The sequence below is a fragment of the Rhinatrema bivittatum genome, chromosome 1 (assembly GCF_901001135.1).
Source record: "Rhinatrema bivittatum chromosome 1, aRhiBiv1.1, whole genome shotgun sequence".
NCBI lineage: Eukaryota > Metazoa > Chordata > Amphibia > Gymnophiona > Rhinatrematidae > Rhinatrema > Rhinatrema bivittatum.
This window is the reverse complement of record NC_042615.1, coordinates 661,227,433-661,241,797: the sequence shown is the minus strand read 5'-3', so window position 1 is coordinate 661,241,797 and position 14,365 is coordinate 661,227,433. Positions and strand designations below refer to the sequence as shown.

Sequence of the window (14,365 nt, the reverse complement as noted above, 5' to 3'; positions counted from 1 at the left end):
AGAGGTAATGGTGGTGGGGCCGCTTGGCAATAGTGATCATAATATGATCAAATTTGATTTAATGACTGGAAGAGGAACAGTGTGCAAATCCATGGCTCTCGTGCTAATCTTTCAAAAGGGAAACTTTGATAAAATGAGAAACATTGTTAGAAAAAAACTGAAAGGAGCAGCTACAAGAGTAAAAAATGTCTAAGAGGCGTGGTCATTGTTAAAAAATACCATTCTAGAAGCACAGTCCAGATGTATTCCACACATTAAGAAAGGTGGAAAGAAGGCAAAACGATTACCGGCATGGTTAAAAGGGGAGGTGAAAGAAGCTATTTTAGCCAAAAGATCTTCATTCAAAAATTGGAAGAAGGATCCAACAGAAGAAAATAGGATAAAGCATAAACGTTGGCAAGTTAAATGTAAGACATTGATAAGACAGGCTAAGAGAGAATTTGAAAAGAAGTTGGCTGTAGAGGCAAAAACTCACAGTAAAATCTTTTTTAAATATATCCGAAGCAGAAAGCCTGTGAGGGAGTCAGTTGGACCGTTAGAGAAGATAAGGCCATTGCGGAAAGATTAAATGATTTCTTTGCTTCGGTGTTTACTGAAGAGGATATTGGGGAGGTAACCATACTGGAGAAGGTTTTCATGGGTAATGATTCAGATGGACTGAATCAAATCACGGTGAACCTAGAAGATATGGTAGACCTGATTGACAAACTGAAGAGTAGTAAATCACCTGGACCAGATGGTGTACACCCCAGAGTTCTGAAGGAACTAAAAAATGAAATTTCAGTCCTATTAGTAAAAACTTGTAACCTATCATTAAAATCATCCATTGTACCTGAAGACTGGAGGATAGCAAATGTAACCCCAATATTTAAAAAGGGCTCCAGGGGTGATCCGGGAAACTAAAGACCGGTTAGCCTGACTTCAGTGCCAGGAAAAATAGTGGAAAGTGTTCTAAACATCAAAATCACAGAACATATAGAAAGACATGGTTTAATGGCACAAAGTCAGCATGGCTTTACCCAAGGCAAGTCTTGCCTCACAAATTTACTTCACTTGTTTGAAGGAGTTAATAAACATGTGGATAAAGGTGAAGCGGTAGATGTAGTATAGTTGGATTTTCAGAAGGCATTTGACAGTTCCTCATGAGGGGCTTCTAGGAAAGTAAAAAGTCATGGGATAGGTGGCGATGTCCTTTCGTGGATTGCAAACTGGCTAAAAGACAGGAAACAGAGAGTAGGATTAAATGGACAATTTTCTCAGCAGAAGGGAGTGTGCAGTGGAGTGCCTCAGGGATTTGTATTGGGACCCTTACTTTTCAATATATTTATAAATGATCTGGAAAGAAATACGAGTGAGATAATCAAATTTGCAGATGACACAAAATTGTTCAGAGTAGTTAAATCACAAGCAGATTGTGATAAATTGCAGGAAGACCTTGTAAGACTGGAAAATTGGGCATCCAAATGGCAGATGAAATTTAATGTGGATAAGTGCAAGGTGATGCATATAGGGAAAAATAACCCAATCTATAGTTTCACAATGTTGGGTTCCATATTAGGTACTACAACCCAAGAAAGAGATCTAGGCGTCATAGTAGATAACACATCAAATTCGTTGGTTCAGTGTGCTGCTGCAGTCAAAAAAGCAAACAGATTGTTGGGAATTATTAGAAAGGGAATAGTGAATAAAACGCAAAATATCATAATGCATCTGTATCGCTCCATGGTGAGACCGCACCTTGAATACTGTGTGCAATTCTGGTCGCCGCATCTCAAAAAAGTATTGATGTGAATCGTTTTTTGACGATTTAAAATATCGTCCGATATATTTTAAATCATCAAAAATCGTTAGGGCCACGATACAATACCAATTCCCCCGATTTATCGTCAAAAAATCGTAAATCGGGGGAAGGGGGAGGGCAGGAAAACCGGCACACTAAAACACCCTAAAACCCACCCCCGACCCTTTAAATTAAATCCCGCACCCTCCCGAACCCCCCCCCAAATGCCTTAAATTACCTGGGGGTCCAGCGGCACACTAAAACACGGCACACTAAAACCCTTTAAAACCCACCCCGACCCTTTAAATTAAATCCCCCACCCTCCCGAACCCCCCCCCCATGCCTTAAATTACCTGGGGGTCCGTAGCCTTAAATTACCTCCGTAGCGGCGGTCCGTAGCTAAATCGGGGGAAGGGGGAGAGCAGGAAAAGCGGCACACTAAATCGTGTAGTCTTCAGCCGGCGCCATTTTGCAAAATGGCTGCCGCAAAATGGCGGCGGCCATAGACCAAAACGATTCGACGCAGGAGGTCGTTCCGGACCCCCGCTGGACTTTTGGCAAGTCTTGTGGGGGTCAGGAGGCCCCCCCAAGCTGGCCAAAAGTTCCTGGGGGTCCAGCGGGGGTCCGTGAGCGATTTCCTGCCGCGAATCGTTTTCCGTACGGAAAATGGCGCCGGCAGGAGATCGACTGCAGGAGGTCGTTCAGCGAGGGTTCCGGACCCCGGCTGAACGACCGGTGAGCCTATTTTACATAGGCTCACCGGTGCACGCAGACCCCGGGACTCGCGTAAGTCCCGGGGTTCTCCGAGGGGGGCGTGTCGGGGGCGGGCCCGGTCGTCGCGGCGTTTAGGGGGCGTGTCGGCAGCGTTTTGGGGGCGGGTCCGGGGGCGTGGTTACGGCCCGGGGCGGTCCGGGGGCGTGGCCGCGCCCTCCGTACCCGCCCCCAGGTCGCGTCCCGGCGCGCGGGGATTTACGCCTCCCTCTGGGAGGCGTAAATCCCCCGACAAAGGTAAGGATGGGGTTTAGACAGGGCCGGGCGGGTGGGTTAGGTAGGGGAAGGGAGGGGAAGGTGAGGGGAGGGCAAAAAACGTTCCCTCCGAGGCCGCTCCGATTTCGGAGCGGCCTCGGAGGGAACGGAGGTAGGCTGCGCGGCTCGGCGCGCGCCGGCTATACAGAATCCATAGCCTTGCGCGCGCCGATCCCGGATTTTAGCGGATACGCGCGGCTCCGCGCGTATCTACTAAAATCCAGCGTACTTTTGCTTGCGCCTGATGCGCCAGCAAAAGTAGGCCAAATCGCGCGGTTTGAAAATCTACCCCTTACTGTTTCAGCTGCATGCTCCTTAACATATTCTAGGCAATTTTCAAATGTTTCAAGTTTTGCCTCATAACTTCCGTGATGTTATTTTAGGAGATTTTTTGGAAGTAAAGAACCTTTTAAAATCTTCAAATTTAGCCTTTGTTACTGTGCAGGCTTCTTACAGTATAATAAATGTTTGCACAGAGAAAATAGTTAAGCCTGTGGGCACATCCTCACTAGTGGTAGATTCGTGAGTAACAAGCCTTCCATGTTGCAAATGAACAATGTTGTCAATGAGCTTTTTTGCATTCTTATGGTTTACTAATTATCGTAGAAAGGCTGCGTATGTATGTATGAAATAGCACACATACAAGGTATTCAGACATAGCTAAGGAAGGAATCTGTTTGTTCTTGAAAACTCATATACATCATTGTTTTTCACAATCATTATCTTTTTCTAATACAAAGGTATAACTATTTAATGTAACCATCTTTGACTTGAATCAGCACAGTTAACAGAAATGTGCACTGCAGAAAGAACTTGAAATATAAACCGATCAGGATGGAATAGAGGACTCTGTCTCTCATGTAGGTTTGTCTAGTATATGTTTTATTCCTTGAGACTTTCCTAAACAATGCATGTAATTTTGTCCTTATCAATTGCAAAGATGCCAATGGTTGTCCTTTAGGGATGTGCAGAGGGACCGCATACGTTACATTCTGTATTCGTATTCGTTGGGGGGGCAGATACGTTGCATTCGGCAAGGGGGGACCCCGATCCATTCATGCGTTCCATTCTTATTCGTTTCCTGGCTAAAATTTAATTAACTATAACTCCCCACCCTCCTGACCCCCCAAGACTTGCCAAAACTCCCTGGTGGTCCAGTGGGGGTCCGGGAGCCATCTACTGCACTCACACCGTCGGCTGCCGGTATTCAAAATGGCGCCGATAGCCTTTGCCCTTACTATGTCACAGGGGCTTCCGGTGCCATTGGTCGGCCTCTGTCACATGGTAGGAGCAATGGACGGCCGGTGCCATCTTGTGCCATCATCTCCAAGAGCACCATCGGGGAGATCAGATGCCCAGAAGGCCCACTCGCATAGGCTGCCTCTCACCACCGACCACCAGCTCTGCCACAGGAAGGGCCCATCTTGTGGCCAAAGTGGAAGAACCCATGCAGTTGGGTCGTGGGTGGCTTTCCCCGGAAGAGTGCCTCCGGCAGAGACAATCAGGCCTGTGTTTGTACTGTGGAGCATCAGGCCACTGTCTTTAGTCCTGCCCAGTCCATCTGGGAAACTACCAGGCCTAAGTTCAGTAGAGGTGCTGAACCTGGGCGCTACTTCACCGGCCCCTCAGTTGTCCTTACCAGTTACTCTGACCTGGGACTCCTGGTCCTTCCCAGTCCTTGCTCTGGTTGACTCCGGAGCAGGAGGAAATTTTATTCTCAAGGATCTACTTCAGCTATTGGGTATTGATACCCATTCCTTGGAAACCTCCTTGAGTATTGCATCAATTTATGGTGAGCCATTACCTGGCCGGATATCCCTGACTACAGAGCCAGTTTGTCTCCTCACTGGTGCCCTCCATGTTGAAGAAATCAACTTCTTGTTCAGGAAAAATCGATTCATCCGGTAGTCCTGGGACTACCTTGGCTCCAACCAGGGGCGGATTGAGGGAAAATAGTGGCCCAGGGGATTTTTCTCCATACTGGCCCATGGGTACCCAATTACATATACAATATAATTTACATATATATGTACACACCCTTATATTTCAGCATGGTCCTCCCATATCACAGTACTATTTGCCAAAACTCAAAGAATAACAACCCCACCTATGAAAAAGAATACCACAAATATTACACCAGAATCTAAAATATCAATATACCTCCTATCAGGAAAACAGAACAGGCCAAGCTACTACACATCCCTACAGAGAAAACCACATGCTAAAAGAATGCTTCATCTCAGTCTTTGCATGCGGAACACAAACTCTCACCAAATACAGAATAAAGCCACATAAAGTATAAATAGAAATGCGCAGACAAAAACTAAACTGTAAAACGTATCACACCAGACTCTATACAGTGCAACAATGGAAAAACAAAAATGTCACCTTTCTTCATAAAACAATCAATAAAATCAAGATATATAAATCATGAATCATAATTATAAAATCATACTAATACAATAATTTTAAAACAGCTGATGAATAGAATATCCAATAATTAAAGACTCTAGCAAATTTTGAAACCTTTACCAAACACCAATAAAATATTTCAAACAGCAGATACATCACATACTACCCAATAATTAAAATGGTAGTCAGTCAAGAAAAATGAACTTAAAAAGCCACGTTTACTTACCCTCTCCAGCAGTTCTCCTACTTCTTTCCCTTGCAGGCCACACCAGAAGTAGCAGTAGCTGCTGAAGCGGTCCTCATGGTCCTCTTCCTTAGGGACCACAACCAGTCTCTTCTCTCTCTCTCTCACACACACCAGTCACACCCTCAAGACCAATTTCTGTCTCTCACACACCAATCATCTCCCCAACCAGTATCTCTCTCTCACACACACAAGCACACACATACCACCAGTCATCTCCCTGATCAGTCTCACAAATACACACGTCGCCTCTCTAGCCAGTCTCTCTCAATCACACAATGCTCTCGCTCCCCTTACTTACACACAGGATTTCAATCACACACATGCCCTCTCTCTCACAGCCACAAGCCAGCCAAAAACATGCTCCATCTCTCTCTCGCACACACGCATTGACTCACACAAGCACCCTCCCTGACTCACACACACACACTGACTCACACAAGCACCCTCCCTGACTCACACACACACACACACTCAGAAGCATCATTCCTTTCACACACACACACACAAACACAAACACACTCAGAAGCACCATTCCTTTCACACACACACACACACACACACACACACACACAGAAGCACCATTCCTTTCACACACACACACAAACACACACAGAAGCACCATTCCTTTCTCACATACACACACACACACACACACAGAAGCACTCTGCCGATCTAAGGCCCCCAGCTGAACAGCTGGTCTCCGGCGGCAGCTAGCAGCTCCGGTGTTCACTTCTTTGGCCCCCGCCGGCACCCATCTTCATTTTGTCACCCCTGCTGGCCACAATTTTTATTTCTTCGACCCCCGCTGCTTGGTCTCCAGCGGGGGCTGGCTGGGTGGCGCCCATCTTCATTTTTTCGGCCCTCGCGGGCTTGGTCTCCCACGGGGGCTGTCTGGGAGGCGCTGGCCCATCTTCTTCGGCCTCCGCCAGCCACGATTTTTATTTCTCCGGCAGGGGCTGGCTAGGTACAGCTACCAGCTACCACCTGTGTCGGCCCTGCTTCGGGGGGGGGGGGGGAATATACTATTATTACTTCAATGGGCCTGTGAGGCTGCAATCGCCAATTTGCCACCTACCTTGAATTGATGGATGTCACTGGGCTGAGTGCAGGCTGCAAGAGACGATTAGCCACGCGGTTGAGCCCACCGGGCTTTCCCCCAGCCCACCGGGAAAGCCCGATCCCCCGATAGGTCAATCCTCCCCTGGCTCCAACGTCATTCCCCCCAGTTTGACTGGGGGTCGCTCCAGCTGGTTGAGTGGAGTCTAGATTGCCATCAGTCCTGCATGAAAAAGGTGGAATCGCCTCCTACAGTTCCCTTGGCTACCACCTCCTCTGGCATTCCAGCTCCCTATGTAGACTTTGAAGATATCTTCTCAAAGTAGAAGGCAGACATCCTTCCACCTCTTCAGAGTTTTGACTGTTCCATTGAGCCCTTGCCTGGAACTACGCCTCTCTGAGGGCGGACTTATCCTCTGTCACTACCAGAGACTAAAGCTATGTCGGAGTATATCCGAGAGAACCTAGCTAAAGGGTTCATTCAACCTTGAACTTCTCCCGCCGGAGCGGGATTTTTCTTCGTCACGAAGAAAGACGGATCCTTAAGGCCATGTATTGATTACCGCGGCTTGAATGCCATCACTCGTAAAGACAAGTATCCGTTGCCCTTGATCTCAGAACTGTTTGACCGTCTACAAGGAGCCTCCATCTTTACCAATTAGATCTACATGGAGCCTACAACTTGGTATGCATCCGTCCCAAAGATTTCCAGAAAACAGACTTTAACACCAGGGACGGGCATTACAAATATCTGTTGATGCCCTTCAGCCTTTGTAATGCTCCAGCAGGATTTCAACGGATGATTAATGAGATCTTCAGAGACCTCTTGTACATCATCCTGACCCGAACCGCCCCTTCCTGGTTGAAGTGGACGCCTCTGCTATTGGGACTGGGGCGGTCTTGAGCCAACGTTCTATTCTCACAAGTTCTCCCCTGCAGAACAAAACTATAGTATTGGAGACAGAAAATTACTGGCTATAAAATTAGCCTTGGAGGAATGGTGCCCTTGGTTAGAGGGCGCTCAGCACAAATTCACGATATTTACTGATCATAAGAACCTTGAACACCTGAGTCATGCCCAGCGTCTCAACGCCCATCAAGCCCGATGGAACTTTGGTATCGCTCAGCTGAAAAGAATCTCTGGGCCAATGCCCTATCTCGTTCCTTCGAACCCAAAGTTACTCCTGAAGAACCCGGTCATATCATTGACCCAACTTGTATCTTCTTGTCTGCGACTCACCCAGTCCCAGCTGGGAAGACTGCCGTGCCCCGTCGCCTCTGTGAAAGAGTTCTCCGATGAGCTCATGATTCTAAGTTTGCTGGCCACCCAGGGTGAGCATGAACTCTAGCTCTACTTCAGCATTTCTTCTGGTGGCCCACTATGGTCTCTGAAGTAAGAGCTTACGTCGATTCCTGCAATACCTGCGCTCAACAGAAACCCCCAGTCTGTCGACCTTGGGGTTTGCTCCAACAACTCCCAGCTCCTGAAGAACCATGGACACATCTCTCCATGGATATCATAGAAATGAAACATAGAAACATAGAAATGACGGCAGAAGAAGACCAAACGGCCATCTAGTCTGCCCAGCAAGCTACGCACTTTATCCATTTTTTCCCCTTTTTTTCTCTCCCACCTGTTACTATTGGCTTCCAGTACCCTCCAGCCCTAATCAATTAGGGGTAGCAACCGCTGTAACAAGCAGGCCACACCCTTACCCCATACTCTTACCCACCCCTGTTTTTTATTTTATTTTATTTTTTTTTTTGAGATAGCAGCCCTCCATCCTTCCGCTCCGTGAAGGTGGAACACCAACTACTGGCCACTGGCATCCCGCTCCGTGAATTCCTCTGTGGCTACTGCCGCTCCGTGCAGTGTTTGAATGCCTCTGTGGCTACTGCCGCTCCGTGCAGTGTTTGAATGCCTCCTCTTTATTCACACCCTCTAGACTTGATGGATCCACAGTGTCCATCCCATGCCCCCCCGAAATATCATTGTGGACTTACCACCGTCTAAGGGTCATACGGTCATATGGGTTACCATCGACAGGTTTTCAAAATTGGCCCATTTGTTCCATTGCCAGGCTTACCTTCTGCCCCTGAATTGGCACGCCTGTTCTTCCTCCACATATTTCATCTGCACTGCTTACCCAAGGACATCGTTTCGGACAGAGGTCCACAGTTTGTTACTGTCGAGCTCTTTGAAGTAAATTTGGCATCAACATCAGCCTCCCCACAGCTTACCATCCACAGGCCAACGGACAAGCTGAATGTATGAATCGCTCTTTGAATGCTTTCTTTGCGCCTATATAAACGACCGACAAGACAACTGGTCCAAACTCCTTCCTTGGGTGGAGTTCTCCCACAACTCCCATATTGCCGCTGCCACAGGCACGTCGCCTTTCTCCATTGTGTATGGTAAGCAGCCCCAACCACCTCTACCTATACCGCTAAGTACCTTCTCTTGCTGCGCAAGCTACTGCAAATGCCCTCAAGGTTCTCTGGAATCAGACAAATCTTCGCCTATGTCAAGCCGCAACCCGAGCCAAGAAGTCTGAGGACACTCATCGATGCTCTGCTCCTGAGTTCCTCCCTGGCTAGAAAGTCTGGTTGAGTATACGATACATTCGTCTTAAGATGCCTTCCCAAAGATTCGCGCCTAGATATATTGGACCTTTCCCAGTGACACATCGTATTGGACCTGTTACATACCAACTTCGGCTGCCACGAACTTTGGGTATTCACAATACATTCCATGTGTCACTTCTGAAGCCAGTAATCCTATCCTGGCCCTCGCGCAAGATTCCTGAACCATCCCAGCTGGTTGCGGAGTCCGACACCATGTACAAGGTTCATGACGTTCTTGATTTTTGCCATAGGGGCCGCTGGTGGGAAGAGTGGTGGTGGAGTACAGCCCAGAAGAGAATTTGTGGGAAGCAGCTCGTAATATCCTGGATAAAAACCTCCTCCTCCAGTTTCATCGTGCCCATCCGGACAAACCAAGAACTCCAAGGGGGGGGGGGGGGGGGAGCAGCATATGCCAGCCGCAGTCAGGCCCTCTTACCCTCTGCTGCCTAATCCAGCGTCTGGCTCCACTTCCCTCATGGCTGTAGGCCACTGGCTCCGTCCTCAGGCCGTCCCCGGTGCTCCTGTTTCTATAATCGGACTCCTCTGCTCTGCAGCGGGCCTTTCTGCATGGTCTGTGGAGGGACGCCGCCATCCAGCGCTGCGCGCCTCCCTAGGTGCGCGCATCTCTGTTTCCTTTAAAGAGCCTGCGGCAGGAACTTGGCCGTGGCCCCGGATGATGATGTCGCTGAAGCTCCAGTATATAAGACCGGGCTTAGCTCCTGTTAGTCACATTCGCAACAGGTCTCCACACTCATCGTGTGCTTTGTTGCCTCCTGGTGATTCCTTCGTGTTCCTGGTTCCTGATCCCTGCAAGTTCCTGTTCCTGGTTTGTCTTCTTCATTCCTGTGTTCGTGCTACCTTGTTATCCTTATGGACTGATCTCCTGCACCTGACCACTCCTTTGCCTGACTACGCTATTGATCTTCTCCTGGACCCTACCACTGCTTCACCTGACCACGCTACTGATCATCTCCTAGTCCAGATGTCTACTTCACCTGATCATGCTACTGATCATCCCCTAGTCCAGACCTCTGCTTTGCCTGACCACGCTACTAATCATCTCCTTGTCCAGACTTCTGCATCGCCTGACCACGCCATTCATTCTCTCCTGAACTTGACTTCAGCGTTGCCTTGCCACGGCTCCCAGATTGCCGCCTGCCCTGACTCCAGCTTGTTCTACGATGCCTCTATTTTCTGAGCCCTGGACTTGGCCTTTCAGGCTTCAGCCTGTTCTTGCTCGGGCGCCTCCTGTCAGACTTTGGTTCCTATTGGCACCCAGGTCTCCAGAACTCCACCTCGTCCAGTACATACTCTCCAGTTCTACAGTTGCTGCCTCTGGACTGACCTCTCCATCTCCTCTTCAACAACTACACACGGAGGCCCACCTAACTCCAGCCGGCCCCGTTACCCAAAGGCTCAACCCGTGGGGAACGAGGGCTGGTATTGGCGAAGTTCTAGCCGGCCTCCGTTAGTCAGCCCATTCCGCCTGCCGACGGTAGGGACCTGTAGGATCCCTCCTATGGGTAGCGTCAACCCCACCTCGGCCCAAGCGTCCTCCTCCTGCACAATACTTGTATGGGTAAAACAGTAGACACAAGTCAAAATCTAATGGAGTAAACCACGTAATGGTCAGATTTTCTAATGGCAAAGGAATGTCAGATTGCATTTGACAATGAATCAGAGTAAGGAGTGGTATCTCTATACAGAAGCCCTTTTGATGCAAGAGAATGTTTGCTTGTTAATTTTTACAAATGACAGTTTTAGAAAATATTTGATATGCTACTACTTCTGGGTAATATTTCACACCTTACATAGGGTGTTTCTAAATAGAATATTGAATCATGCTAGAATTTGTTTTCCTTTAGAATTAAAATCAGCTTCATGTTTTTCTTACTTCCAGGTTTCTTTTCTGACCTCTGCCTACGCAAGTCGAGAGCTGTCTGAGGAAAGTTGCTCTGCTTTGGGTTCCATCACGCATTTCCTTTATCTTTGCCAGTTCAGCTGGATGCTCATTCAGGTCAGTGTCTCTCCAGCACACAGTGTTATAATAAAGATCATTACTCTCAATGGAGAAATAGAGGTGTGCTCCAGGGATCTGTACTGGGACTGATACTTTTTAATATATTTATAAATGAACTGGAAAAGTGAGTAAAGATGGAGATAATCAGATTCACAGATAACACAAAATTCAAAGTTGTCAGATGACGAGACAATTGTGAGAAATTGCAAGAGAACCATGCAAGACTGGGCATCTAAATGGCAGATGAAATTTAATGTGGGCAAGGGTAAAGTGCTGTATATAGAGAAGATTAGAATAATCCAAACTATATGTACATCATGTTGGCTTCCAAACTAGTGCACCTGCCACATGTTCAGGATAGTTGATCTAACTTCCTCCAGGCTCTCCCATAAAGCTGCATTGAAAGAAAACAGTAACATCTACAACTGGCATGCTTTGAGTGAGTCCTGTATGGTATTGTTGAACAAATCTTGTCCCACATCTAACAGATGGACACCATAATTTCTAGAAAAGCTGGAGCACTTAGTATGTAGAATTTGCACCACCACTCTCTCAAGTGACAAGCCCATACCTTCATTTGCCTTTTGACCTTCTTTTGACTCCATTTCCACATTCATTTATGACTAGGGATGATGTTAGATCATATAATGGATGTGCCTTTGAACAGAAAGCCTATGACAGAGAGATCCAGATAGGCAGCCCACATGAGCTATATGCATGACAATGATCCCAGATCTTTGCCATCCAAATGAATTACTATGGTAAAAGGGCTTTTTAGTTCAACTTTCTGTCTGAAAAACAGGGACAAGTTGAGCCCAGTATATGCCATGCTAATGAATTCAATAAACATGAATGTCTTGGGAAACCAGTCCCAAGTGGGTACCATATGGTCTCTCATATGCCTGCTTGCTGATCCAATATGTAAAAGATAGGCCAGTGAGCAACATCATTTGTTGTTGTATCACGTGGTCTGAAAGAGAGACAAACAATAAGTAGTTCACTGAAATACTATATTGCTGACTTAGCAACAATGAAAACTGCACACAAGTGAAAAATGCAAGTTCATACATAGTCCAGTATTGCATCATTTTTTAAAGCACCATATTCTTTAATCATAATTTCCATTAAAAGAACACTTGTGTGAACTCATTAAAAAAAAAACTTTAGATGTGTATATGCATTCTTTAGTTAAAGTTCAAAAAGCACAACTTGTAACACAAACTTAGAACCAGTGAAATGTCCCAGCTGATGTGAAACAATTAGTCCATCCCCAATCCTTTGATACTTACCCTAAAAGCAATATGGATTTAACTTGATTCAAACAGACAAGATGAAAAATGCAGGAGATTTGTATGTATTCCACATCCTCAGTAAAAAACAGTAATGCAATATTGTTTGTCCATTAATTTTGTGGTGCTGTGATGTTTGGGTTTTTTTGTCCCTTCTTTTGTATTTACTGAAACAGACACACACAGTTAATTATCACTAAAATCCTAATTCCCTCTGGGTTGCACAATACATTATGTGGAGGATTGTCAATGCCCTTTCCTTTGAACAGCAGTGAGTGGTAGTCTTCTAGCTGTGGCACTTGTTGTGGCCCCTATTCTGAAGGATTATGTGCCAAATTTGGTTGGGTCTTAACTGACTGTACCTAGACACCTCCTGAAGGTCATAGTAATGGGTTGGTAGAGTTGTATTATGGTCCACGAAATAATATCCACCCTAAGTTGGCCATCTTGTCATGTACACCCTGGTGTTTTGCATAGGCAAATAATTATAGATTATACCGGATTCAAAACTAGAGGTTCCCATCTCCAACTGGTCAATCTTAGACCTGTGTATTTGTCACACAGATCCAGGTTGTGAGACAACAAAGTATTGGTGGTCTTGCCGATTTTCTTTGAAGCAGCTACCAGCTCATTTATGTGTAAGGCACCAAAGATTGCATGTAAGTGCATCATCATAAACAAGCAGATCACATATGCTAATTTCCTCAGCCCTGCCATAGCATGCCATAAGTACATTGTGGGATGCTATGAGCTGAAAAACATTTTTGTGTAGCCATATATACTCTTCTCAACTGATTAAATATTCATTATGAAGCCTTCAGTATGATGCCATAATAATTAAATGAAGCCTCAGCGATTTTCCAAGTATAAAGTTCATACTTCAGGCATCTGCAGCTAAATGTTCACATCGCTGCCTGTGAATGAAAGGAAAACCGTAATGTGAGCCTTTACCCGCAGATAGCCAAAGTATAAACGTTATATTCCGAAAATCACTAAAAGCTGAGAGACCCATATTCAGACACAGTCTGGATAGCAAAGTTAGTTAACTATGACCACCTAACTTTAGGACCGGTCTTTGGCCCAAACAGACATAGCCAGCTATGTTATCTAGTTAACTCTGAATATCAGAGTTAGCTGGCTAACTTACTGGCAGATTTTAAGAGTGCTAGTCACGCCAAAGCTCAAAGAAACGTGTGACTCAGCCAGGCATGCGCCAAGCAGATTTTAAAAACCACGCTAGTAGCATACAAATCACAAAGTTCAAAAAAGGGGTGAGGTATGGGCAGGGCATGGGTGAGCTGAGTCTATAACACGAAGTCTGCGTATAAGTGTTTACATCCACAAAGACGCACCAGGGTCCCCTACCGCGTAACTTTACTTCTGCTATGGATAGCGTGTAATTAATAAAATAAAATCTAGGCTACTTTGCAGTACCAAAAATCAGTCTCTATAGCACCTCCATCCTTCTCTTTTCCAGGCCAGAGGTGCTAGCCAGGGACCTCCATAAAAATACTTCTCCTCAAAGCATCAGCCCCAAATGGCTCTCCAACACCGTCTCTCTCCTTCCCTCTAAATTCTTCTTATAATTAGTGAGGTTTGGGTGGACCCTTGGACACTGTCGCAGCTGACCATGTCTACGGGGGACAGTCCCGTGAGGGGCCACAGGTCAGGCTCAGCTGAGGACACACAAACACAGAGAGATTGATCTTTATTTAAACAATGTTGTGTAGCCACAAGAGGTAGCAGTGATGAGTAGCTGAAGTAGCCCGGCTGGGCTAGTATCCCTCAAGCGCTGGAACAGTGACTCCTCCGGTAGCAGTGCTGTAGTGGAAAAAACTGAGAATAATGAGTACACTGGAATATGAACAAGCCCCAGTATGGAGAACCCCAGGATAGGAAGAGCAGGCCCT

General features: G+C 46.4%; 1 protein-coding gene across 1 annotated transcript in view; it reads left to right on the top strand.

The window, feature by feature from the left end:
• ADGRV1 (adhesion G protein-coupled receptor V1) overlaps positions 1-14,365 on the top strand; it is a 1,128,533-nt gene that overhangs the window by 866,833 nt on the left and 247,335 nt on the right. The window contains exon 84 of the mRNA XM_029573357.1: positions 11,047-11,163. Within this exon, the coding sequence (XP_029429217.1) occupies positions 11,047-11,163 (117 nt within the window). The remainder of the gene's footprint in view (positions 1-11,046; positions 11,164-14,365) is intronic.